Source organism: Eleutherodactylus coqui, chromosome 10 (assembly GCF_035609145.1).
Source record: "Eleutherodactylus coqui strain aEleCoq1 chromosome 10, aEleCoq1.hap1, whole genome shotgun sequence".
In the NCBI taxonomy this organism is placed as follows: Eukaryota; Metazoa; Chordata; class Amphibia; order Anura; family Eleutherodactylidae; genus Eleutherodactylus; species Eleutherodactylus coqui.
The window spans coordinates 41,377,123-41,404,984 of NC_089846.1; the positions used below are offsets into that span (position 1 = coordinate 41,377,123).

The 27,862-nt window shown below is 44.5% G+C and overlaps 1 protein-coding gene across 5 annotated transcripts in view; it reads right to left on the reverse strand.

Moving 5' to 3' along the window:
* Nucleotides 1–24,066, reverse strand: part of OGT (O-linked N-acetylglucosamine (GlcNAc) transferase) — a 32,811-nt gene extending 8,745 nt beyond the window's left edge. Inside the window, exons 1-6 of one of the 5 annotated variants that reach the window (XM_066580846.1) lie at nt 23,916–24,066; nt 10,905–11,055; nt 8,747–8,990; nt 6,815–6,883; nt 4,203–4,319; nt 2,098–2,177 (exon numbers count right to left, since the gene is read on the reverse strand). In XM_066580846.1, coding sequence (XP_066436943.1) covers nt 2,098–2,177; nt 4,203–4,319; nt 6,815–6,883; nt 8,747–8,990; nt 10,905–11,055; nt 23,916–23,952 — 698 coding nt within the window. In that variant the 5' untranslated portion in view covers nt 23,953–24,066. Of the gene's footprint in view, nt 1–2,097; nt 2,178–4,202; nt 6,690–6,814; nt 6,884–8,746; nt 8,991–10,904; nt 11,086–23,915 lie in introns of those variants that run through there. The other 4 variants (XM_066580845.1, XM_066580844.1, XM_066580847.1 and 1 more) reach the window with 4 other exon arrangements.
* Nucleotides 24,067–27,862: the final 3,796 nt, after the last annotated feature.

A 27,862-nucleotide genomic window follows, 5' to 3' on the forward strand; every position in this document is an offset into this window, starting at 1 on the left:
TATAAAAGTATATGGTAAAAAGTATACATAAAGTTTTAGAGGTAAAACAGACAAACATTTACCATACATTGGTCTATGTTTCAACGGTTTGTGTCTAGACCAGTTTGTTGTAGTACAGTGGAGTCGACAGTTTACTCTCTTTAACCCCTTAACGACCAATGACGTACCTGGTACGTCATGGAGCGTCGGGGTATGTATGAAGAGAGGTTGCGTGGCAACCTCTCTTCATACAGTGCGGGCATCAGCTGTTTATAACAGCTGACACCCGCGGGCAATAGCCGCGAGCGGCCGCGCGGCCGATCGCGGCTATTAACCATTTAAACGCCGCTGTCAATTCTGACAGCGGCATTTAAATCCCCCGAACGATGTTCGGGGGTCCCGCGCGGCCCCCCCGCGGTGAGATCGGGGGAGCCTTGCACGTATCATGGCAGCCGGGGGCCTAATGAAAGGCCCCAGGGCTGCCTTAGCAGACTGCCTAGCAAGCCGTCCCCGTGGGGTGGCTTCATAGGCTGCCTGTCAAAAAGCAGTATGACGTAATGCTATAGCATTACGTCATACTGCAGGAGCGATCAAAGCATCGCATCTTAAAGTCCCCCAGGGGGACTTCAAAGTAAAGTAAAAAAAAGAATCAATAAAGTTTTTTTTTAATTGAAAAAAAAAAAAAGTTGTAAAAGTTTAAATCACCCCCCTTTTGCCATATCTATTATTAAAAAATCTAAATAATAAATTAAAAATATGTATTTGATATAGCCGCGTCCGTAAAAGTCCGATCTATCAAAGTAGCACATAATTTTTCCCGCACGGTGAACGTCGTCCGAAACAAAAAATGAAGAACGCCAGAAATGCACTTTTTTAGTTACCCTGTCTCCAATAAAAAACGCAATAAAAAGCGATCAAAAAGTCATATGTATTCCAAAATGGTACTATCAGAAACTACAGGACATCCCGCAAAAAATGAGACCTTGCTCAACTACGTCGACGGAAAAATAAAAAAGTTATCGCGCGCACAAAATGACGACAGAAAATAATTGAAAAAAATTTTATGTCTTTAAAAAAAAAAAAAGAGGAGTATAGTAAAAAAAAAACCTAAACAAGTTTGGCATCGTAGTAATCGTACCGACCCATAGAATAAAGTTATCATGTCGTTTTTGTTGCCATTTGTGCGCCGTAGAAGCAAGACGTACTAAAAGATGGCAAAATGTCGTTTTTTTTCCATTTTACTCCACTTAGAATTTTTTAAAAGTTTTTCAGTACATTATATGGTACTTTAAATAGCACCATTGAAAAATACAACTCATCCCGCAAAAAACAAGCCCTCATACAGTGACGTGGATGGATAAATAAAGGAGTTATGATTTTTTTAAAGGGGGGAGGAAAAAACGAAAATGGAAAACGAAAAATGGCCGCGTCATTAAGGGGTTAATGCTTTTTAACAGGCTGATAAATTGTATTATATAATAAATAGAAGAACACACTTTTCCCTTCAGGGAATGTATACATAACTGAAAAAAAAGGAAAAACAAAAATCCCCCTTTGACACACGTCCTCAGTTTCGAGAAGCAGACTGAAGAGGCAGGGAGGCAACAAGTAGCTTCTGTAGAGAAACATTTTCCATAGATTCTTTTCCTCCTTATAAAGTGTACCTTTTTCATGTAAAAATGTATGCAAACAAACGTTTTAAATGGAAGCCTATAAAGATCCACATTTGCATACCATTTTGTACTTTGTTGACATGTGTTAAACAAATACATTTATCACAGGGGTCCCCAACTCCAGTCCTCAGGGACCACCAACAGGTCATGTTTTCAGGATCTCCCATAGTAAGAACAACTGTGGCAATGTCTGAGGCACTGACAATAATTACATCACCTGTGCAATACTGAGGAAATCCTGAAAACATGACCTGTTAGTGGTCCCTGAGGACTGGAGTTGGGGAACACTGATTTAACAGACAAAACTCAGTGTGAAAAAGATGGAAAAGGGGTCAAGATAAAAAGCACTGAAGTGTTTTCAGGAGGGAAAAATAGTACAAAATATTTATATAACAGAGCACAAAAAGCATCAAAATGTCAACTACAACTTTGTGGAAGTTTTTACCTGTCAAATATACGAGCCTCTTTAAGGACATTTCCCAAATTAATGTAGGCGTCCAGAAAATTAGGATCAAGAGTTACTGCCTAGAAATCAATGAAACAGTTTAGATATGAAATAATTAAGCTCCCATATTGCTATAAACTAATCTTAGAGGACCTTATCAGCTCACAGGAAAACTTGATCTTTTAAAATCAACTCTGAAGTATAAAAATATGAACATGGACTAAATTGCTGTAAAGACATCTCTTCCAAATAGTGGGTTTGACTAAGTCAGTGCATACTATAGAGCTGGCAAGCTGCAAATTAAAAAGAATGGATTGTACTGAAGAGCTCACTTAAGAAATGTCACTTTGCCAAAAGGATGCCACCTTTGAAAGCATACAGATGCTCCGGTTAACTTTAAAGCTGGCCACAAATAGGAGTAGGCTGATGGTTGAACATATGATCATCTAGTGAACTATCGTTCAGAGTAGCAGCCTTTCACAGTATTAGTTCTCAGTGACCTTTAGTCAGTTCAACTGGCCATACATGTTAAATGGCAGCAGGCAATGGGCGAACAATCTTTCTGGGAATGTTGTCATCCAGCTATCGGATAAAAATTTCAAAAAACAGCCGACTTGTTTTCAGTGCATTGTTAATTTCATCCAATAGACATTCTTTATGGTTGAAATCATCTATTCTCAGCAACTTTAGTTTAAAGCAAATAAAAGGCCTTAAGGTATACAGTGGATAGCAGTAGGTTGATGGTTGAACTAGAAATCATCTGGTGTCACAGATGCAACCATACAAACTGTAGCTTATATTGGCCAAAGTTGTTCAAACTGGCCAGACACATTCAGCGACACCGGATGATGGACAAAAGATCTTTCAATAAAAGATGCAATAATTGGTCAAAAGATCTTTCGTACACAAATAAGCAGAGAAAAAAAAATCAAGCACAACTGACTGATTTCAAGACAATGACAATGTGGATTTAATTAACGAAAACGATCTTCCGTTGTTAATGGGGTTTTCCAAGTCATTTTATAGTTTTGGGCTCCTTGTGCCCAAAACTATATTAAATAAATATACTCCCTGCGGCCGCGGACAGCCGTTTTTAGAGGTCCGGCACTGCATCACCTGACAGGTGACATCACTAGGCCACAAGGCCCAGTAACAACCCGAAAACCTATCCCGTGGGCCTCTAATGCAGAAGTCCCCAGCAGGGTTACGGGATGTGATCAGTTTTGTTCCTGTCAGGCCTTCTATTGGCTACAGGGGTCAAAGTGGGTAAACCACCCACCTGACAGTTGCAGCACTCGCAAACACCACCAGATAGGCAGTGAGCGGCAGCGGAGACGAGTGCGTTTGGTTTATGTATACTGCATCACCCCACTGCCACTAATAACTTAAGTTTTACAAACACTCATTTTAGTTGTAATCATCTATTTCTAACTTTAGTCTAATGTGTAAGGACACCCTAAGTGTTATTATAAGTGGAATGGTCTAGGAGCTGGCCAGAATAAAGAACTTGCCCCAAGATACTTTAAGCCTTCAACATTTTTACAACTAACACTTTTGGGAACAATACATATGCAGACAGATATTTCCTAAGAAAAAGCACAATTTCTGAAAAGAAAAATCCTATTATGTGGAATATCATACAATTATATTGAATCACAAGCATATTTCTAGGGCAATAAGCAAATGGGAAGATGGGATACTCCTGCAGCGCCACCTATTGGAAGGCAGCATTCCTGCAAGTCAATATTCCATCTTCCCATTTGCTTATTTCCAAGAGGAGCATGGAAGCCTTATAAGTCTCCTGGCCAGAGATTTTTTCCAGCTACCTGAATCCATTCATAGTAAACAAGCAGTTGTTCATAGATGAATGTCTGTTTACTCACAGGCAGATCGTCATTTGAGTTTTCTGCTTGCAAAGTAAACTAAGAATAATAAGTAAACAAATTATTGACGTCATTCAGTCGCTGGCAGCGTTTGCTTAGAAGTAGTATCATTCATATTCGCGGGATCAAACGAGAATCTGAACGATACAATCATTCAGTGCAAAAGGGTCCCAAGTTACAATTTTTATGCTGCTTTTAAGACAATTCTGAGGTAATACATACCTTTTCAAAATGATGAATTGCAAGCCAAATCTCTCCTTGTGCATTAAATACACACCCAAGATTACTCCACGCAACTGCAAAGTTTGGCTGGGTCTCAATTGCTTTCAGGTAACAAGCCTTGAAGGGTTTAAGCAGAGGAAAGGGAGAGAAGGATGGGAATTTTGAGAAAACAAGAGAAAAATATATATTACAATACATTCTCCAAACCGCAAAAAGTGAACCTGCAGCATAGGCTCGCCAGCGCTTGGAACACTGCGCAAGTCGATGAATCCTACGCCAGCGCAAACCCACACCCAAATGCAAGCAACCATTTCTGAGTTAAGCCATTATGAATTCAATTTTATCAATTATTGTCCTAAAGTATTTACTTAATTTATCCCGATTTGTATTCCAATTATAGGACATATTAACACTTCGTTCACCAATACTTATTGTGAACTGCAAAGCAAAAGGTGGCACAGAAACCAGAAATGATAGGATTGCAAACAGGTCTAGGTCCCTGCAATGCAAGCGCAAAAATCGCAAGCGCTCCCATGCTAAAGAGCAATACTACGCTATTGCCGCAAATCGCCGACGCGCTGGCAAAAGTAAGCAGCCAACCTGATTTATTAACCCAATGTATAGGAAGAATATCAAAGGAGAGGAAATGAGAATCCCAATCCTTCCCTCCCCTTAAGAGAACCCGATATTTAACATACTACAGGTTAACCATCAAGTTGACTGTCCACTTGGATTCTTCCCCACGCAAGGCGCAATCCGCAGCGCAGCCTTTGCGCTGCTGCAGGTTCACAGCGTATGATGAGGAGCAGAACGGTTCAGTCCAAACAAAGAAGAAATAAAAAAGGAAAAAAAATAATGAACATCTGGAAGAGTTAGAAGCTTACATCTAAACTAGCTCCAATTTCTCTTATATAGTATATTTTCCTTTAAAGAATTGTGGCCATTGGTCTATAAATTTTGTATTTTAAATTGCTTGTAAATAAAACATTTTAAGCCGTTTTTTCGAAGCCACAAGACAGAAGGATTCAGGCATGGAGCAAATGGTTTTGTTGTGGCAGTTACAAACCCGTTACCATATTTCTCATGTGACTTTTCGGTGCGTTCCTTGCTGGAAGAGGAGGAGGTGCATGTCTGCCTAGATCCAGGCCTCGAGCTCCCTTCAGCGAGGCACCTTACGCATGGAATAGCAGTTTTCACCCACCTGAAACCTTCTAAATACAATATCAGTGGTAAAAACCAAAAACAAGAGAGAAAATAAAACAATATCATTAGTAAAAGATCTCAACAAAGCAAGTGAAATGCTTTTGGATATGCTCTATGATTTAGACAAGGACAAAGCTGGCTTTCATGTTTAACATGCAGGAGGTTCAGGGGGTGGTGGCAAAGTGCATGGCTGGAAGAAAGGCTCTCAATAAGGCAGATGATAAATTTGGGCTTGATTACAAGGAAACAGCTGGCTTGATATTGGAAATGCTCTGATTACAAAGAAAGTCATATTTGATTGAAATATTTCTTTCCTTAATTCCTTGCCAAAGAAAAGTCTCTCACACTAGGTGCCTCCAGAACTCTGAAATAAAGAAATCAGCATCCTATGCACGCGCGGTTTGCTCCTATGCAAGTGACGCTAAAGCTGCTGTGAAGTGAAATGTGTTAGCTGTCTATTTGATGGACTGAGAACCATTAAACGTTGAAAAGTTTCAGTTTACATGCTACCGATTCCATAGCTTAGATTACAGCTACCTCTAAGATTAGCATTCAAAATCCCACCATTGACAAAATTCAGTCCCACTAACTTAAAGATCTCAAGACAAATGGACAGCTACACTGCATTACCACTCCATGCGATTGCATGCGCGTGGGGTTTGGAGTAACAGAGGATATGCACACTTGGCCTCGCGTTTCTCCCAACTCCTTTCCCTAGCGGCGCAAGACGCACAAGATGGCTTGTAACAAGACTGCAGGAATCCACAATTACAGTTCACAACCAAGTGCAAAGCTGTAAAATGTATTAAACAACATTTCGAATAGAAGTTTTTTTTCTTTGAACATTAACTGCTAGAAGCCACCTTCATATACCATTGTTTTCTTTCCATCAGTCCATTTTCTTAATACAAACCAGCCTTGATCCTTTTTAAATAGACCATCCTATTACGATGGTAAAGTATTCTGATTCGGATCCATTTTTAAATTTTTTCTAATAGCCTTTCTTCCATAAAGAAGAAACATGTACTGCGGGAACAGAGGAGTTAAATAAAAAGTGGGTTTTTTTGTTGGGGTTTGTAATGCCTCTAAGTTCATCACCCTAGATGACCTAGCGGATTAAGACCAATTGAAAATGGCTGACAATTTAAGTTGCGGTAAGAATTAAGAAGTACCTTTGCAAATTGGAAACCTCCACTTGGGTTTACCAAACAGCTGGACAGCTCCTCAGTATTTGGAGGTGCTGCACAATCCATTATATTCCTTGGATCACGCTTCTTAATTTACAGCCTCATTCCATTAACACACCGCAGTAAACACTGTATAATAAAGCTAAACTGTGGCAGAACTGATGATTCAGTGCACTGATGCTGCAATAAAAAAAGTTTAGTGTCACGAAACCTGAAACGTACCTTTGCTTCTTCTAAGCGACCTAGGGCTTTAAGTAGATTACCCAGGTCACTGCGCACACAGTACAAATCCTGGCAGGGAAAAAGTTTAAAAAAAAAAAGTTAATAAATAAGGAATGGGGGGGAAAAAAATATGTTATTTTCTGCAAAAAATAATTTTAACCCTTTCTTTGCCTAAGCCTCATCCCCTGGCACTTCAGTAGTCACAAAAGTAGAAGAAATATGTCCTTGCTTGAAACGGCTATTTCAAACGGCTATTTCATCGAATGTGTGGCAGACAGCTGTGGTCTTCTTTTAAAAGATAAAGGACCATTTACACGCAACGATTATCAGTCAAAATTAGTTAAAACTATGGCGTATGAGCAATAACCTTTGCGTGTAAATGCTACCACTGTGTACTTTTTGTCTGAATATTAAGGTGCGTTTATAAACCATCATTCAGACCGCCCGCTGCGTTCTCCACATGAGCTACAGATAACATTGTATTCTCTCTGCAGCCCATGCAAGAAAAAAGACAGCATGCTGTGTTCTGCACAGGATGCATTGTCAATCTTTCAATCCTTTGAAAGATTATCTTTGCGTGTAAATGAGTCTTAGGAATCTTGACTTTAAAAAAAGATCAAGAACAAAGCTCTATTTGCAACACATCCTGAGATATAGCCGATTGAGATGAGAGTTGCATATGCCTGCAGCTCTCTGTATTTCTACAACCTGTATCGCAGGTTGGACCACAAATAGAGTTTTGATTCTGGTCTTGTTTTAAAGATAATCTTGGTTTTAAAACCCCTCCAAAATCAATGTTCTATCGGCAATACAGCCTGAGATACAGAAAGCTGTAGGTGAGAGACCAAGTTGATGAGAGTATATTAGGTGCAAATGTTAATGAATTTTTTTTTTAAAGACCATGCTTCTGTTTATCGCAAAGTTATGTGAAGCTGAACATAGCTGTCAATAACCTGTCAACCACCATCAGCAGATTGTTTGCTTCCAGAAAATATATGAGTATGGTAGTACAGTGTGATTTTTTTAAATGTAGCTAAAACATGATTAGCGTGGTGCCTGCAGGAGGGATATAGTTAGTAGGAGTTAACACTATCTGCTTAGTGTCGCTTCCTAGTGGCAGTAGCTATACTCATGGTCTTTGCTGCGGCCAATGATACAGACGAGAAAATGTTCTGGCTACAGGAAGATCAAAATATCCACAAAAAAAAATCATTGGCAGCGAAAGGGTTACTCTGAACTGGAATTCCTTTGTTAATAGTCAAGAAGCCAGAGGTGTTCTGAAGAATTAAGCAACTTAAAAGGAAACCTGTTAGCACTTTTGAGCCTCAAACTACGTTATGGGGTTCAAAGGTGAGGGAACAGGGGTCCCAGGGAGACGCTTTTTATACTAACTGGTTACTCTGTTCAAGTGCTATGCCCACGAGAAGTTAACAAGTGCGCATAGCATGACTTTTCAGAGGGTATGTCAACATGCTCTCTTCTCACAGAGATTAATGAGACACACCTGAGCACAAAGCCTACTGAAAAGGGTCATGCTGTGAGTGCATGCCAATTTCTTGGGGGCACAGCGATGGAACGGAGGACATGCGAGTATAAAAAGCAGCTCTCTAAAATCCACCCTCACCCTGTTCCCTCACCTTTGAGACCAATTACGTAGCTTATGGGGCTCAAATGTGCTAGCAGGTTTGCTTTGAAGTGTATTACATAGATGGCCATTTACTTCCTCTGTAATTGTCACTGTAAAGGAAAGGTTTAGAGGGCCACAACATTCCCTTGCAAAATCAGTTGTTTGCTGGGAGTCTCAGAAGCCAGAGTCCTGATGACCATCTTTAAACTCTGACAAAGGGACTGTCTGCCTTTACGACAGAACCTCAACACTAAAAACATACACTCAACACTAATGCTGTATGAAGTTGGTAATGTGTAACTTACAGGATTGTACTGAAGAGCTGACACATAGGCCTGCACTGCTCCCTCCATGTCACCAGCTGCCACAAGAGCAGCTGCAAGATTGATATATCCATCGATGAAGTCCGGTTTCAGCCGTAGTGCATGCCGATAATGCTCAATGGCCTCCTGCAGCTGTCCTCTTTCTTTATAGACATTTCCTAGGTTGGAATAGGCTTCTGCAAGTAGTGGATTCTGCTTAATTGCCAATGTACTAAAATGTGCTGACCTGTGAAAGACAAGCCAAAGCTTATAACAAAATTACACAGAAGCCTTGTACACTTAAACCTAACACGATATGACTCAGTGCCTTGTGTCCGTCCTCTATTACAGCTTCCATTCTTTCCAGACTTGCTTTTCAACTAAGGGCTTCTGATGAGATTTTTTTTCAGATCAGTTCAATCCCTGATGTTTGGTCACAAGCCAAGCAGTCCTGAATACATTGAGTGATGTTGAGGTCTGACTTTTGGGGTGGCAAGTGCAATATTCTGGAAACACCAGAAGTTTCTTTTTCAAGGGTGAGTTCACAAGTAACTACCTCAGTGCAGCAAAGAACCAAATCAACATGAAGTTTTACCAGCATGGTTTTCAAGTGTTTTTGGCCGCTGTGCGTGAACTCACCTCAAGCTATTCAGAATGCGTTTGTAGTCTTCAGCATTCGTGAGGGTATGTGCCTGTGCCCAGATGCTGCTACATAAAACGCATGATGTTTTCGCTCCAACATTCACTGACCCTACAACCATGACATTTGAAATCTGACCTACTTAGCATTAGTCTGAATTCACACATGCTGGTTTTGTCACATGATCAGTTGTAATTATTCTTAAAGTGACCCTGCCATCCTGGTCAAATAAAGATGGCCGCACAGCTTCTATGTCTACATGAGTAGTCACTATGCATTGGTATGTATCGACAGACTACTATATGCTGCTCTGACTCCCTAGTGCTGCTCACACAGGCAGCACTGGCCAATTAAAGCAGCGTGTAGCATCTTAGACTAAAACGAAAAAAAGGGAGGTTTGGTACCGTGTTTGCTTTACTGGCTAAGTGTGATTGTTCTCAGTGAGAGAAACCAAGTAATCTTGTGAAGATGATACCTTTTAATGGCTAAAAAATTAACATGATGTTACACAGCAAGCTTTCGAGTCTTCTATCGATCCTTCATCAGGCTGAAATGAAATTGTAGACAGATGAAGGATCGATAGAAGACCCGAAAGCTTGCTGTAACATCATGTATTTTTGTTGGCCAATAAAAGGTATCATATCTACAAGATCACTTGGTTTCTCTCACTGAGAACAATCACACTCGTGTCTTAGACTGATACTGCATAGTGTGCATTAGCTAGTCAGAAAAGCGTAGGGGACGCACGTCGTTACCGTTTTCAGCCCCTCAGCCACACCTTGGCTTTGAACTGGGGTGTCATATGTAGGTGGCGGGGTCTCTCTCAGGCTCTACATTGGTCAGATGTTTAGCCACAAACTTTTAACAAAGCTGCAGGTCACTGTAAAGTTTTGGGTGATATTTTCACAATGTTTCAGAAAATATACGGGATTATATATATTTTTTTTCCTTTTATAGCTCCTGTTTTATGTGTGCAAAAAGGGGTAAATTATCCAGCATGTTAATTACCCATTTTATATATGAACAATAATGCGTTAAAAAAAATAAATAAAAAACATGTCCTCCCTCCCTGCAGCCCCCACCAAACGGTAAATATTGCAGGGATGCTCGGGTCCATATAAATATCCTGTTTGGGCAATTTACAGGATATTGTGAAATTAAAAAAGCCTCAGCTGCAACAAAAAGGCTTTGCACAATTGTCAACTACGGACACACAATGAGGGGGGGTACAATGTGTAGACTTTAGAATCTCTGCATTGTTCATATGCCGTACCGCTCAGTTCATCGGAGGATGTTAAGGAGGGCGGGAAGCCATTTTCAACATGTTGTAACACACTCGTACAGTTAATATAGTCTACATGACGTGCTACCATTTAATGGGTAATATACTAACAGATTACAAGAAAGCCTACATTAATCTAATAGGACGTAACGCTTTCCACTAAAATGCCCTTTGCCATCATTTCCACAAGGCAAACTGTGATAAACCACATGGATTGAGAACAGTATAGAAATACTCACCTGTCTAGTCTGCGACACTGAAAGTGAATAGAAGATAGAAGCAGTAAAACACCAGTGTTATCGGGTTCTTGTCTCCAAAGTTGCATGCAATGTCTTTCAGCGGCTTCAAAGTCCCCTGCCTGATATTCGCGATGAGCCAACTCCGCTAACCCTTGGAAGGAAAGCATACGTTTCGTTGGTTCTAGAGAATCATCAAACATCCAGGGGAAAAGGACAAATTAGAGAATGGAAAAATAAAATAAACAATGACGTAAACTTAAAAAAAAAGAAAAAAAAAATGATGCATAGCAAATAAATGAAGCATGAATTCTGCTACAAGTCATTAGTGCCTCAGAAACGCAAACTAATGGTACACTGAATTAGTGGTAGAACCACACGCCATGTCCGAATTGACGCCTTTTAAAAGATTTGGGGCTAGAAAACAAGTGCAGATGGGCGGAAATTCCGCAGCAGGATTTCCCGCGGAATTTCCGCCCTTGGAAGCTGCCATAGCATTGCGTTAGCAACCGCAATCCTAGGCAGACGGCCGCGGTTTGTCCGCGCGAAATCAGCGGCATGCTCTATTGCCCGGCCGCCGGCTCCGGTCTGCGCATGCGCCGGCAGCCCGGCAAGCCAGCACATCAAACAGCCTGAGCCGCGGGTGAGTACGCGCCGCTCTCTGCAGGCGCTCGGGTCGGGTCCCGCGGCAAGAATCCTAGCAGCCGTATCCGACCCGCCCGTCTGCAGGCGGCCTAAGTGGGATTTATCGATCTACTGCATCTAATAGCAAAAGTAACTTTATAACGAGTTTCTATATCAATCCACATTAAGCGTCATTTACACGGGCGAGTGCAATATATCAGTTTAAAAAAAAAACTCGGAACGATATCACACTTGCAAAGCTGTGGGCTTGATGTATTTTGCAAGAAAACCGTATTGCTGCACATGTGAGGGAAGTTTGCATTGGCACGTACCACATTTTCAACTGTGGAAAATACGTCATGCGCGGCTATACCTTAAACAAGCCTTGTGTGGATCTGATCGTGCACTACGTTACGGTACTATTTTCTATGCATCTCAGGGCTGGAAGTCCCAAGAGTCCGGTAGCCAATGCAACAAGAAATATGTAACTGGCAACTACATGTAAGGGTCCATTTACACGAGACAAGCTGTCGGGCAAATGATGCCACTCAGCCCACAGTGATACTCGCTGCTGGGCTGTTACACAGGAGCGGGTATCGCTGGCATCGCTCACAGCATATATGCAGTAACTGAACAACTCTTGTTCAGTCGCTGTATGCGTTTACACAGGACGATTATCGTTCAAATTCCTGTGGAAGTGCCAAAATCAGAACGATTCTGAACAATAACTCTGTAGAAGGGCCATAACTTACTATTATTATTATTGGGGGGGGGGGGGGGGGGTCTAGAAAAAAATTCTGGCTATAAAAAAATTTAAAAAAATAAATCCAATTGTCTTTGCAGTAAATTGTGCGCGGGCTACCCTTTAGAGAGAACAGCGCTATCGCAATCTTGTTTGGGCCATGCAGAGTGGGTGATAATAATATGTACATGTAATAACTGCAAAGAGTAAAATGTTTAGGGAACTGAAGGCACTAATGAATGAAACAAAAGTAAGAGGATGCGCAGAGGGGTAATGCTGGGGGACACACAAAAGGAACATTTCCATTTTCCATGGTTCTCTTAGCAGACACAAGGTAGAAGACGGTCACAGTACATTAATTACTCACACACATTTTTAAACCAATCACTAGAAAATACGAAGCCCGTTATTGGCACACTGGCTGGGGTCACAGGCGACAAACCCCACCAATCTACTATAGATGACCTATCCGGAAGACACAGTTCACAACTTTAAAAGAAATTTGGTCACCATGTTTATGAAGTTTGACTCCCAAGTCACGCTGTACGCAGCACCCGGCTACCTTTCACCTCCCCTAATACCATCAGTTAGTTTATGGTGCTTTAGGTGGACGACAGATTCCCTTTAAACTTATTCTGTAGTGCAAAAATCAGCTAAACTAGAAACCTGGAGAGAAGACATCAAACACCACTTAGATCTCATGCACATACGGGTGAATCACTTGGTGCTGTACATCATAGTCACCCCAGCATCACTAAAGACATGAGACATAACCTCTGGGGGAGATGAGGCATGAGGACACCAGGGGGCTAATTAAAAACTACCGCTACATCCATCACTATATGCATACCAATGTACTAGCAGCTATAGGAGAAGGATCCTGTACAAATCAGGCGCATAGAGCCTTAGTTTATCACAAAACTAGATGTGTAAGCGTTAGGCTGCCTGTCCTCGGGCGTTGCGGTGACCCACCGCGGGATACTGCCGCCCAGGAGCCAGCAGACGGATCTCCGCTGTCAGCCTATCTGACAGATAGGCTGACCGCAGAGAATCGCGGTAAATTCGCAGCATGCTGCGAATTACCGCCCGCGAGCGGAGAATCGCAATGGTTCTCCACTCGCGTTGCTATGGAGAGCTTTCACTGTGTTCCCCTCTGGGAATGCAATTCAAACCCACCCGTGGACAGGCAGCCTTAGGTATAAAAGCAGAGTATCGTACAGGAATACCCCAGTACAGAAACCAACAGGATGCCACCAGGTGTAGAGCTGACAAACTTCCAACAGGGTATAGCGGTGGTTGCGAGTCAACAGCTTCCAAAATCCACTGTTGGCAATGTTATGTGGAAGTAGATCCATCCATCTCTGTGATGTCAGCACCCCATCTTTCAAAAAAGTTAATTTTTTTCCTAAGTTCTGGATGCACCCCAAAGAGTTCGAGTTCCCAATTAATTTTAAAAATAGTTCTAGCGAATTAAGCAAAAAAAAAAAAAAAAAAATCAACAAATGTGCTAACTTCCAAAAATGATATTACTAAATCAGCGAGAACATTGTAAATATGGGTTCTAGAGCTTCGAGCCTTAAGAGTTTTCTTCAGAACTCTTGAGGTGCTACCCAGAACTCTTATAAAATCGCCGGGTTTCCTAAAAAATTATTTACACATAACTTTATAATAAAATTAGTTATTATGTGTAAAACAAAATTTTGGGAAATCCTGCAATTTTATAAGAGTTGTGGGTAGCACCTCAAGAGTTCTGAAGAAAACTCTTAGGCCTCATGTCCACGGGGAAAATCAGATCCGCTGCAGATTCTACATGTAGAATCTGCAGCGGGTCCCTCCTGCCCCGCGGACATGAGCGCCGAAAATAAGAATTTAAAAGTATTTACCATCCGGCGCGGGCGGAGAAGATCAGCTGTTCCTCACGGCCGGATCTTCATTTTCGGCCGGCGGATGAATTCCTGACGCCGGCGGCACGTCGCCGACGTGCCGCGCGCATGCGCCGGGCACATCCGCCGAGCCGAAGCAAGGAAGATGCGGCCGTGAGGAACAGCTGACATTCCCCGCCCGCGCCGGATGGTAAATACTTTAAATTCCTATTTTAGGTCTCCCGCGGATCCGGACGGCTTCCATAGGCTTCAATAGAAGCCCGCGGGAGCCGTCCCCGCGGGAGACCCGCACGAAAATGGAGCATGGTCCAGATTTTTCCATGCTCCATTTTTTTTTAAATCCCTTTTATTGACGATCCGCGGGTATTTATCTACCCGCGGGTGGTCAATGCATCCCTATGGGATGCGGATCCGCATGCAGGAAATCCGCTGCGGATCCTAAATCCTATTTTGCCCGTGGACATGAGCCCTTAAGGCTCAAAGCTCTAGAACCCATATTTACAATGTTCTCGCTGATTTTTAGATGCCGGATCAAAAAATTTCAGTTATGTGTAAAAAAAATTTGGGAAACCAGTATTCCATGTGAGGCCTGACAAGTGTCTTATATAGTGAAAGGATAATGTTCTCGTCCCTATACATCTTTTAATGCACCCCAAGATTTATTTGCTTTTGCAGCAGCTGACTGGCATTGGTTACTCCAGTTTAGTCTACAATCCACTAGTACCCCCAGGTCTTTTTCCATATCACTTTTCCCTAGCTGTACCCCATTCAGTGTATATTGGTGACATCCATTCCTCCTGCCCATGTGTATAACCTTACATTTATCAACATTGATCTTCATTTGCCATTTTTCTGCCCAAGCCCCCAGCTTATCCAGGTCCGTTTGTAGCCGCACATTGTCCTCCGTTGCATTGATTATATTGTATAATTGTGTCATATGCAAATATTGATATTTTACTGTGCAGCCCCTCTATCAGGTCGTTAGCAACTGTGGCCCAATCAGAGTATGAACCGTTTATTACCACCCTCTGTTTTCTATCTCTGAGCCAGTTCTTTACCCAGATACACATGTTTTCACCCAATCCGAGCTGTCTCATTTTAGATAGCCTATTATGCAGCACGGTGTCAAATGCTTTAGAGAAGTCCAGATATACGAGATCAATAGACTCTCCCAGGTCCAGCCTAGAACTTACTTCATCATAGAATCTGATCAGATTAGTCTGACATGATCGACCCTTCATGAACCCACGCTGGTGAGGAGTTATGCCGTTGTTCTCCTTGAGGTATTCTTCGATGGCGTCTCTCAGAAACCCCTTGAATATTTTTCCAGTTACTGAAGTGAGACTTACCAGCCTGTAGTTACCAGGCTCTCTTTTGGACCTCTTTTTGTAAATTGGAACCACGTTGGCAATGCGCTAATCCAATGGTACAACCCCGGTCTTGATAGTATCCATAAATATTAGATATAGCCGCCTAGCTATCACATCACTTAGTTCCCTTAGTACCCTTGGGTGTATTCCATCTGGGCCTGGCGATTTATCGATTTTAATCTTCTTTAATCAGTTCCGCACCTCCTCCTGTGTTAGGTATGTAATATTTTGTGAGGGGTTCATTTTATTCCCCTGCATCTCATGTGGCATTTTCTTTTCGTCAGTGAATACACTTGAGAAGAAACTATTTAATAGGTTTGCCTTCCCTCCATCATCAATGATTTCTCCTGCATTATTTGTTAAAGGGCCAGTGCTCTCCCTGCAAATCCTTTTACTGTTAATATAATTGAAGAATAGTTTCGGGTTGTTTTTGCTCTCTTTGGCGAATAGTCTTTCTGCCTCCTTCTTAGCCATTTTGAGCTTTTCTTTGCATATTTTGCTTTTTCCCTGTAAGATTTTAGCGTTTCCTCGCTGCCTTCTTGCTTTAGTAGTTTAAACGCTTTCTTCTTTTCGTTTATTGCCCCCCTTACAGTCTTGTCGATTCATATTGGTTTCATTCTACTTGTAGTTTTATTTTTAAAGGGTATGAACTCCTCACATGAGGTCATTAGGATCCTTTTAAACTTCTCCTTATTGTGGTCTGTACTGATATTTTTGAGGACGCTATGCCAATTAATGTTACCAATAGTAGTTCTGAGCTGATCAAATTTTGCTTTACTAAAGTTTAGTTTGTTTGTCGCTCCCCGATAAGGCTTCTTATTGAATAACAGCTGGAATTTAATTATATTGTGGTCACTGTTCCCTAAGTGCCCCTCAACCTGCAACCCCTGTCCCTCAACAGCTGATCAGGGGATAGCACCAACACATGCTATGAGCTGGTAATACCATGCTGCAGCCCGTCGCATTACCATATCTTCAGGACAGACCCGATGACATTTTCCTGCAAAATAATGCACAGCCTCACACACTGAACATCAACAAGCATGCGTTACAAGGAGTCCAGGTGATTCCTTAACGAGCACGATCCCCAGAACTCTCAAATCAAGAGTTATTGGGACATACCGCAACAAACATATGCAGAACAGCCTGTGACATCAGAGCACCGCCCAGTCTACTGTAACATACACATACAGAGCAGCCTATGACATCAGAGCGCCGTCCTGTATACTGTACCATACACATGCAGAACAGCCTATGACATCAGAGCGCCGTCCTGTATACTGTACCATACACATGCAGAACAGCCTATGACATCAGAGCGCTGTCCTGTATACTGTAACATACATATGCAGAACAGCCTATGACATCAGAGCACCGTCCTGTATATTGTAACATACACATACAGAACAGCCTATGACATCAGAGCACCGTCCTGTATACTGTACCATACACATGCAGAACAGCCTATGACATCAGAGCGCTGTCCTGTATACCGTAACATACACATGCAGAACAAACTCCGAGATCAGAACGCAGTCCTGTATACTGTAACATACATATACGGAACAGCCTACGACATCAGAGCGCTGTCCTGTATACTGTAACATACATATGCAGAACAGCCTGTGACATCAGAGCACCGCCCAGTATACTGTAACATACACATACAGAGCAGCCTATGACATCAGAGCACCGTCCTGTATACTGTAACATACAGAACAGCCTGCGACATCAGAGCACCGTCCTGTATACTGTAACATACATGTGCAGAACAGCCTTCGACATGTTTAGAAACATCTGTCACTCCTCGTCCGACAAAGCAGCTATGCGGGGAAATCTTAATGTCAGATGAGGGCCGACACTGGATTGGAAAATAAAAATTTTCAAAAAATTACTCAGAATAACGAAAAAATGATGTCATGATTTTATATGGAGTAATTCCAAGGAACCCATAAAGTGCTTTCCCAATCAAAATAAATAAGAGCCGGGAAGTGTGCAGGGGGCAGGGAAATTGGATTGGAAATGGTTAATGCGCCTATTCTGAAATGTACGGCAGTTTGGACCTGGTGTAAATTTCTGGTAAAATTATGCCAGATTCGAACATAAAGTAAACGTAAATCTGTCAGTCCGAGGCCAAGCTCCCCCTTCTGACAAGTCCCACCCACTTATCAGAAAAGTGGCAGAATTGGGGCAAAAAGGGGAAATGGAGCAAATGTTTGTACAAATATCAGTTTGCGCAAAAACGTGCAACTTTTTCAGAAAGTGTTATAAAACCTTTTGTAAGGGTCCCTTAGGCCTCCCTCACACAGGAGCTTGCAGAAACGCAGCGTTTTTTTTAACGCTGCGTTTGCTGCAGATTCCGCCCGGTTTCAGCAGCGCCGGAATGTGTTATGCCAGCGTTTCGGCTGTGTCTTCAGCACAGTTGAGAGCGCAGCCAAAGCTGCCGATTTAAAAAAAAAAAAAAATCAATACTGACCTAGGTGGTAAAGTCGCTGTCCCCGGCGCCACTGTCGGGACCCTGTGAAGCCAGCCAATTGCTCTGATTGGCTAAGCGCCGTTCAGTGACAGCCAGCTGAGCCAATCGGAGACAGCACTGGATGTGTCCAATCACAGCTATTCAATTAATGAATGGCTGTGATTGGACGCATCCAGTGCTGGCTGTGATTGGCTGAGTGGGCTGTAAGTCAACATTGCTCAGATAATCAGAGCAATCTCTTGTTGGAGGCAGGGTTTTCGAATCCCTGTCACTAGAGCAAAAGTTCCCCTGTCGGCTGACAAGTCCCGAGAGCGCCGCCGGGGACAGCAACATCATCTGTAAGGTGAATATTGATTTTTTTTTGACTCAGGCAGTGTTGCTAGGGAGTTTAGCGCTGCCAAAGCGCGGTACCAAGTTGTGCCGTGTTTTCAGCATCGCTGAAACCACTGCCCATTCATTTCAATGGGCAACACAGGGCTGAAAACGGCCAAAAATAGAACATGCAACGCTGTCAAAGTGCAGCGTCGAAGACGCTGCGTTTTCAGCCGTGTGTGAGCAGCCCCATTGAAATGAATGGAAGCGTTGTACAGCGTTCAGCACAGCACTGTAAAAAACAGCACTAAATGCTGTACAAAAACGCCTGTGAGAGGGAGGCCTTAGGCCCCCTGCCCATGGCAGTGTATTTGCCGGCGGTAAACCGCTGGTGAATCACGCCGGCTGGCGCTTTCCATAGCGTTTTAGCTATCATTTTGCATAAAGTGTTAATGGGCACTAATGTCCATTAACACTTTATCAGCTTTGTTTGCGTGTAAAAGAGCCTACACGAGCTGTTTGCAGAGCCCAGCATGTAGTCTGAGCTCTGCACATAGCTCCATTGTTCGGGCACGGGGCTGTCGGCAGAATACAATGTAATCTCAGACTCCCGTGTAGAACACAGCGTGCGGTCCCTGTTATGTCTCTCTGACTGAACGATGGTTTTTAAGCTCACCTTAAAAATCGCTCAGCCATAGATTGAGCGATGGCAGCGTTTACGTGCAACGATTATTGCTCATATGCCATCGTTTGAACGAATTTTGAATGAAAATCGTTAAGTGTAAATGGGCCTTAACTCAGGGAGCTTCTATATGGAGTGAGAAATCGTTTGCCCAAGTTTGATGATTAAATATCACAGTTTGCTCATTCGCTCGGTCAGCTCAGTAGGATCGTTTAGTTTTCTGTACCAGTGAATGAGAAGGACTGAACGAGCGCTGAATAAACTGAATGATTAGCAAGTGAGCCAACAATGGTTTTTATGTCTGCATGAAATGAATGATAAGCAAATTAATTCTTGTTGGCTGTGATTACACTGAACGTTCTAATTCAAACAATCCAGCCATTTTTTTAACGATAATTATAATCTTTCTAGGTAAAAGCACCCTTAGGCCAAGTTCAGACAGCCGTAAGTAGCGAGCATGCAACAAGTACGCAATGACATGAGTACTTGCTGCGGGCCCAAATCCCCATACACTAACTTGGCATATGTACGTGTGTAATATGCACCTAGATGGTGCATGTTGTTCACAGACTAGACTCTTCAATATGATTATTCTTTATTGAAAAGTATCTAAAAACATACACACAAGGGCTAGACCAAATGGGATAGGGGTAAAAAAAAAAAAAAACACCATGAAAAAGACACAAAAACCGACTCAGACACAAACAAGAACTAGGAGAGACACCGCTCTTCATTAAAGTCCCATCAAGGGCTAAGGATGGTGATACAAGAAGAGGACCCAATGCACATCCGTATCCCTAGTGTAAGGGTCGAGTGTAATGGATAAGGAGCAGATGGTCTCCATAGAAGGGCATTGGGGTTAATTATTGTCGACAAATGAGCATCACTACAGGCTCTACGCGTTTCACTGCCCATGTGGCGGATCTTCAGGAGATATGGATGTGTGGGTTAGGGCCGACTGAGATAATCAAAAGAATGTGGTCTGAGTAGCCAAACCATAAAATGTTATTATGGGTGCGGCAACATTTATGCAGTCACCCTTAGAGAAAATAGGTCAGGGACCGACACTCAATAGCGATCAGCTGTCAGTATCCCCATATGGGGAACTGGTTTGGTCGCTGGGATGTTAGGGAATTAAAGAGTAAATAGCCCGTCTGGTGGCAGTGCATATCATTGTCAGACCAGAAATCTCTGTGTATCTGAAAAAGAGATTGTTCCCCACACCATCATATAAGACCTATCTAAAGAAAACAAAAAAAGCTGTAGCGCCTCTGGCCTGGATGGTAGGCTCCTGACCCTTACTAGGATACGGATGTGCATTGCGTCCTCTTCTAGTATCACCATCATTAGCCCTTGATGGGACTTTAATGAAGAGCGGTGACTCTCTTAGTTTTTGTTTGTGTCTGAGTCGGTTTTTGTGTCTTTTTCATGGTGTTTTGTTTTTTTTACCCCTATCCCATTTGGTCTAGCCCTTGTGTGTATGTTTTTACATACTTTTCAATAAAGAATAATAATTTTAAAGAGTCTAGTCTGTGAAGAGCTTCGAATATTTCTAGACTTTCTGCACGCCATGAATTCTAGATAGTGCATGCTGGGATTTTTTTCACAGGAGTAATATGCATGCACAAATAAAGGGTAAATGGCCTAATAGAGATCAATGGGCTACTGGCATAGCGGGTTGCGCAATTACAATATGCTGATATGAGAGAAGCCTTAGTCTGTGTAGAGACCCTCAAGCTCCGCCGCTAAATCATAGTTAAAAAGGGTTTTCAAAGAGTGACTAAAAGAGGGAATGGGCTGAAACAAGAATAAAAAGCAGCACTTGTTAAAGGGAACCTGTCCTCACCAACGAGCTTCACGATGGAAGTTCACAAGCGTGCTGCCTATACGTCCCATCAGTAAGTGACTGGCGCTCCTCCTCCGATCAGTTGTTGTTCAGGCCGCCATGTAGAGAGCCGTGCCTCAGTATACATGTTTACTGTCATAAAGGGCCAGCAGCCCACAGACACAAGGGGGACGTTAACCAATGCCGAGCTTAGCATAGTTTCCCCTTGCCCACGCCTGTCCATGTATTAGGTGCACCCCTGCAGCACCACGTGCCTTCAGACATGTACCTCAGGTTCAATTTGGCATCCAATTGTGCCAATATTGACGCCAGTTATTGGCTCAAATTATACATAAATCTGTCGGCCCAGGGTGGTCACATCCACATGCCATAAAAGTGGCAAGGCTGGTGCAAAGCATAAAAGTTGCAACTTTTTGCACTACTCTCTATTTGTGCAACAATTTGCGACATTTTATACCAGAAATAGGTAGAAAAGCCTTTTGTTATTGAGACCCAAAGATCGCTCATCTGTCCTGCAAAGAACAGACTGTAAAGGTCCATTTACACGGACGAGTGTCCGGCATCGTTTTGCCCGACACTCGTCTGTGTCCGCGCTCCAGTGCTCCTGCACGGAGCGGCCAGCAGAGGGGCGGGACAGTGCAGGAGATTTCGCTCCCCCACCCCTCTCCATTGAGAAAACACAGCAGCCGTTCCCTACTGAACAGCCGCTGTTTAAACTGAATAATGAAGCTCATCGTGCAGTTTAAACAACCGCCGTTCAGTAGTGAAAGGCCACAGTGTTATCTCAATGGAGGAGGCGAGGGAGTGAGAGGAGAGAAATCTCCTGCACTGCCCCGCCCCCTGCTGGCCGCTCCTGCGCAAGACAGGTCTGCTAGCTCCGATGCAGGAGCACGGGAGCGAGGAAACACAAGGACGAGTGCCGGGTATAGACTGCCCGACTTCGTCCCGTGTAAAAGGACCTTAAGACAATCCTCTGTTTTTATCCTTGAAGTCTTTAGTTTTCAAGTATCTGCAGGATGTCGGGGGAGGCGCTCCGGGTCTGTGCACTGGATGTATTTTATGCCCTAGTATGGCCGGCTGGCATGTGGGAACCCGCAGCAGAATCTGGCTGTGCCCCCGGCCGGCGTCCCTTCAAACTCTGTAACCCTGTAGACAGATTTTTTTCCTGTTTGTATTTCCCGGGCCGCCGCTGGATGACGCAGCCCATCCGCAACGCTAATTTTTCCCTTTCGCTCGCAGAATATGCAGTTCATATCCGTGAGTGTGAAGGAAAAAGCATTAGTACATACCTCTTAATGCATGGTATGTGCCGAGGACCCTCCGTGTGCGCACCAACCGACGGTCGTGTAAAGCCGGCCTAACAGGGGAGCCTAATGTGGGGCATGACACAGCCTGCGCAGCTAGACGCCAACACACCGCCATCTTGGTTCATCTAAGCGGCAGCAACGACTCCATACTCATACTGTGCCCAAATTCTACCAGCCCCAAAATTGGTGTTCACCTCACCCACATAATCAGATGCTAGGCCGGGGCAGTGCCATCTCAGGACGGGGTTTGGACGGCACAACCAATAAGGTAACTGATATACATACACTAGCATGTACAAAGCACAGAGAACGAGGCCGGCTCGGTAATAAAAGCAGCACACAAGGAGTTAATTCTTGCAGGTATCAGAATATTCCCCTTCCAATCGGAACGACTAAAGGCCGCCCTCACAGCCCGCGCCTTTTACAGCTTTCAGCGCTAAACGCCGTTAGAGGCTCCTATTGTTTTCAATGGAGCCCCTCATACGGCGCAGACAGGCGCTCCAACATGGCGCTTTCTGCGCAGCGATTTTCGAGCATTAAGTGCGCCTCATCAATGATGGAGAGCTAAACGCTGGCGTCTGCAGCCGAAACCGGAAGTAAAGCGCCGCGCTTCCAGCAACGCACGTGTGAGGGAGGAGTTATAATACCCATACTGATACATACATGGCATATGGTGCGGGATGACTGCCCATCACCATATACCACGTGTCCTACCACAAACAACCCCGCCATAGCCAGACACCACCCATACCGCGTACCCCCCCCATCCCGACGTCGCCAGATACCGCGTACCCCCCCCCCATCCCGACGTCGCCGGATACCGCGTACCCCCCCCCCATCGCGACGTCGCCGGATACCGCGTACCCCCCCCATCGCGAAGTCGCCGGATACCGCGTACCCCCCCCCCCATCGCGAAGTCGCCGGATACCGCGTACCCCCCCAATCGCGAAGTCGCCGGATACCACGTACCCCCCCACCGCGAAGTCGCCAGATACCGCGTACCCCCCCACCGCGAAGTCGCCGGATACCGCGTACCCCCCCACCGCGAAGTCGCCGGATACCGCGTACCCCCCCATCGCGAAGTCGCCGGATACCGCGTACCCCCCCATCGCGAAGTCGCCGGATACCGCGTACCCCCCCCATCGCGAAGTCGCCGGATACCGCGTACCCCCCCATCGCGAAGTCACCGGATACCGCGTACCCCTCCACCGCAAAGTCGCCGGATACCGCGTACCCCTCCACCGCGAAGTCGCCGGATACCGCGTACCCCCCCCACCGCGAAGTCGCCAGATACCACGTACCCCCCCATCCAAACGTAGCCAGATACCACGTATCCCCCCAATCGCGAAGTCACCAGATACCACGTACCCCCCCCCATCGCGACGTCGCCAGATACCACGTACCCCCCCATCCAAACGTAGCCAGATACCACGAATCCCCCCATCGCGAAGTCGCCAGATACCACGTATCCCCCCCCCCCCCCCCCATCGCGACGTCACCAGATGCCATGTGCCCCCCAACACGATGTCACCAGATACCACACATCGCCCCCCCACATTCTGGCATCGCCAGACAACATCCAATATATGCCCCCCTATCCCATGCACCTCGGATACCCCCAATTTAATATCACCATGCATTTCCCCTCCCCCGCGCCATTAGCTGTAGCCGCTTTGTTAGACGCACACCCCGCCCATGGAGTCTCCCCGTCCTTCATCCGCTCTTCCAGCTGATACTACATAACATGGCGCGATCTAGTAATCCCATCCTACCTGTACTATCAGCCACGCTCCCCACTGATGCAGCCATGACGGTGCCAAGAGTCCCAGCGTCACCTGCTTCGGCCTCACTCCGTACTGTGAAATGGCGCCTAACAGTAGCGCCGGATCTACTTCCAGGAAAAATAGGACGCCATCTCCTTGCGCGGCTGCGCTAGTGACTTTGACAGGAAAAGGTTTTCAGAACAATTGTTTAAAAAATTCCGAATGTCTACGAAGATATTTCATCTAATTATTCGACAAAAGGGCATTTCGAGAACGTTTATCGTTCTATCTTCTAAGAAAACCGCCAACGTATTCTTCCGCCCAGTGCAATGCGACAAACAGAAGAGGCTGCGCATGCGCCTCAGGCCCCTCAGAGTGTGTGGGGAGCTCGGGCGGCCATTTTTCTTGTGGGAACTTGGTGTTGCGAAGCAGGAATGACGTGCAATTTAATGTGTGCTTCTTGTAGAAAATGGCGAATGATAATAAAAACACAAATGTATATGTAATCCAGCAGTATATCGATTATTATTGATGCAGTTGACAGATTCATGAGACTTACATACATATATTCTTACATAGGGCAGAAATAAGGTGTTACCTCAGACTTCGGGATTGGACAAGATAGAACATGAATTAGGGCCTTATCACACCTGTGCTACGGCTCGTTTCAGGGTTTCCATCTCTGCTCCATTTAGGCAGTCTGTCCACGGGCGATGCGGTATCCCGCGGCGAAGCTCCGCCGCAGGAGCTGCCGCCCGGGAGCAGGAGCCACCGCCAAATCTCCGCCGGTCAGCCCTATCTAATAGATAGGCTGCCCACGGAGAATCAGGGCAATTCGCAGTATGCTATGAATTGCCCCGATTCTCCGATGCAGTATGCTGCGAATTGCCCGCCGCGAGCGAAGAATTGCAATGATTTTCCGCTCGTGGACGGGTGCCGGCGCTTTCCATAGACAGGCGGCTTTAGAGGAGAGAAACTAAAATAAAACATCGTTTTTTCTTCCCCTATTGAAATCAATGGGGTTTCAAGAAAACGGAAAGGTTTTTGCTTGCTCCCATCCCGCCATGTATCCGTTTTCCTGAAAAATAATGCGCTAATTTCTCGTCCAAAAAACTGAAACCTGACGGTTCATGTGGTTTTGTACGTGCAAAAAAACGCCAAATTCTATTTTTGTGTGTATTGGGCACGGAAATGGCGCATATTAAACTTAGTTGCCCATTGAAATCAGTGGGAGCATGCTTGTGTGGTTTTTTTTGCACGTGCAAATACGCAGACGCACGCAAAAACGGAACACCGTGCAAATACTCAGCACAACTGCACGCATACATACGCTTTCGTCTTAACTGACAACTAGGCGTAACCCTTCCTATAATGTGGCTGCATTCTCTTAAGCCTCTTGTACGGAGGTGCCAGCCGCCAATGCCAACTGTATTGTGGCGCCAGTTGGCAATAGCGCAGTCACTGACACGTTTGTATAAGTGCACGGGGGTTTAATCGGGGGCAGCTTGTGACCTACTGAATAGAATGGAGGAGAAGCAAGGAGGGCATTATTATGATTTATTAAGGAAGGATGCGACAAAACTAATTAAAAGGGATATCCAAGAAACATCGGCCGGGGTCGGAGACGAAGCACTGCTCTGACCCTTGTAGTGGCTGGCGCTTGTGCTTAAGGCTAGTTTCCCACGGCCTGATATTGCGCTTGTGCACGTGCGGATGCGAGGCGTTTGTGTCAAAAATGCCTCCCATTACTCCGGTGAGGTTATGATCCTCCAGCGCGGCTTTCAGCTGCTTCGAGGATCGCCAACCGTTTCCTATTTTTTTCAATGGGAAACCTCGCATCGCATTCACATACACATCGCACGCCGAGCCCATTGAAAACCATGTGCGATGCATTTCGAGGCAATGCCCAAAGAGAGGACATGCCACGATTTCTTCCCAGTCATGTATATGACCCGATTCAAAAGAAAGGGGGCCATATTTATTCAAGATTTGTGCGCCTCGCAACGCACAAATCTCACGTGATTTTTACATCCGTATGAAAGCAGCCTTAGGGCTCATGCCCACGGCCGGGTCGGCTTCCGTCTGTGAAATCTCGCAACAAAATCAGACGCGGCGTCCCCCAGAGACCTTTTACTCACCTGTCCGGATCTGCCACGAGAGCGTCAGTGCAGTACATGACGTGCTGGTGCTGGGGTATGACGCAGATTCCCACGGAGTATCATGGGATGGGCGGCTTCCATTGACTGCAATGGAAGCTGTCCGTGCGTTTTTCCACACAAATTAGAACATGCTGTGATTCCTCCCCCTGTGAGTGGAAAATCGCAGCTGGCTTCCGCTCATGGGCAGGGGAGAATCGTTTTATACAGCATGTCTATGGACGGACATTGCTGCAGAAATCGCGGTCAGTGATAATCAGTCTGTGGGCATTCGGCCTGATAGGTATAAAAAAGACACTTGTTCCTTTGCGGGGTAAGCTGTACTCTTCATTTATCCCATTTTCGGAAACATAACTTTTTGAACACTTTTTATTTCATCTTTTTCTAAAGGCAAGATTAACAAAATCTGCAATTTTTTTTTTTTTTTTTTTTAGACATTCACCGTATGATATAGATAATATGTTAATTTATTCAGCAGGTAAGTAGAAATTGTGTCGATACCAAATATATATATACACTTTTTTCTATCTCCACATTCAATGACCCCTGGCATGTTTTTTTTCCCTGTCAATAGCTTAGTTTTTTGTGAGGCAAGATATGCAAAATCAGCTCTTTTCTTTATGTTTTTTAATATTTTTTTCACAGCTTGCACAAGGTGGGTTAAATAAATGGACTAACTTGTTTATGTGGGCCATTACAAACGAAGCGATACCAAATTTGTGATTTTTTTGTGTTTATTTTATATACTAAAAAGGGAAGAAAGGTGGGGCTTTGACTTTATTATTTTTATTCTTATCCCAATAGGGCACTTGAAGTTCACTACTTTTGATGTTTTATATAATACACTACAATACTTCAGTACTGCAGTGTATTATATGGCCGAGCTCATAGACCAGCGTAGATGGCTGATCCGAAGGCCATCTTCAAGATCCAGTGCCATAGCTACCCATTGGGACATCAAGGGGATCCGATGAGTGACAGAGGGAGCCTCCTTCATCAGCCCTTTACATGCTGCAGTCACACTGCTCACGGGATGTAAAGGGTTACACGGCTGGGATCAGTGGTTTTGCTGGTCCCCACCATTAGAGCTAGGCCCCAGCTCTCCTTCGTATGAGACAACTATATCAGGCTTTTGATAAAATGCTGTAAAAAGACGTATGCATCAGAATAAAGTCCCATAAAAAGTCATATGGGTGGTCATTAACGGGTTAATATATACTGAAACTGACTCATCGGACGTCAGCATACTTGTAGTTCTCAGGAAAGTAACTTCAAAGCCACAGCATTAGATAGCAGGTTATTGTATTGTAGTGTATTTTATGATATTCACAGTCCTTTTCTTTACCCAGAACAACAAAGCAATTCAAACCTCCTAAACTTTGTACCTTGTAATAACAATTGGATTACGGAGATCCGGGTTAATCATTCAATGTGCAACCAGACAGCTGATTTACTGTAGTTTTGTTTGTTACAGAGCAAAAACAATAAAATCCATCAATAAATGTAAGCAATGTGTGATGTGGGGAAGGAAGGTGGGGGAGCGAGAGAGCGGGGAGGGGGGAAGGGTGGGGGGAGGAAGGAGGGAGAGGGGGGGGGAGGAAGGAGGGAGAGGGGAGGAAGAGGGGAGGAAGGAGGGAGGGGGGGGGGAAGGAAGGAGGGAGGGGGGGGGAAGGAAGGAGGGAGGGGGGGGGGGAAGGAAGGAAGGAGAGGGGGGGGGGGGAAGGAAGGAAGGAGAGGGGGGGGGGGGAAACAGACCCTGTTCCCCCGGGCATTGACCCCCGCATACCTGTCTTGAAGTCT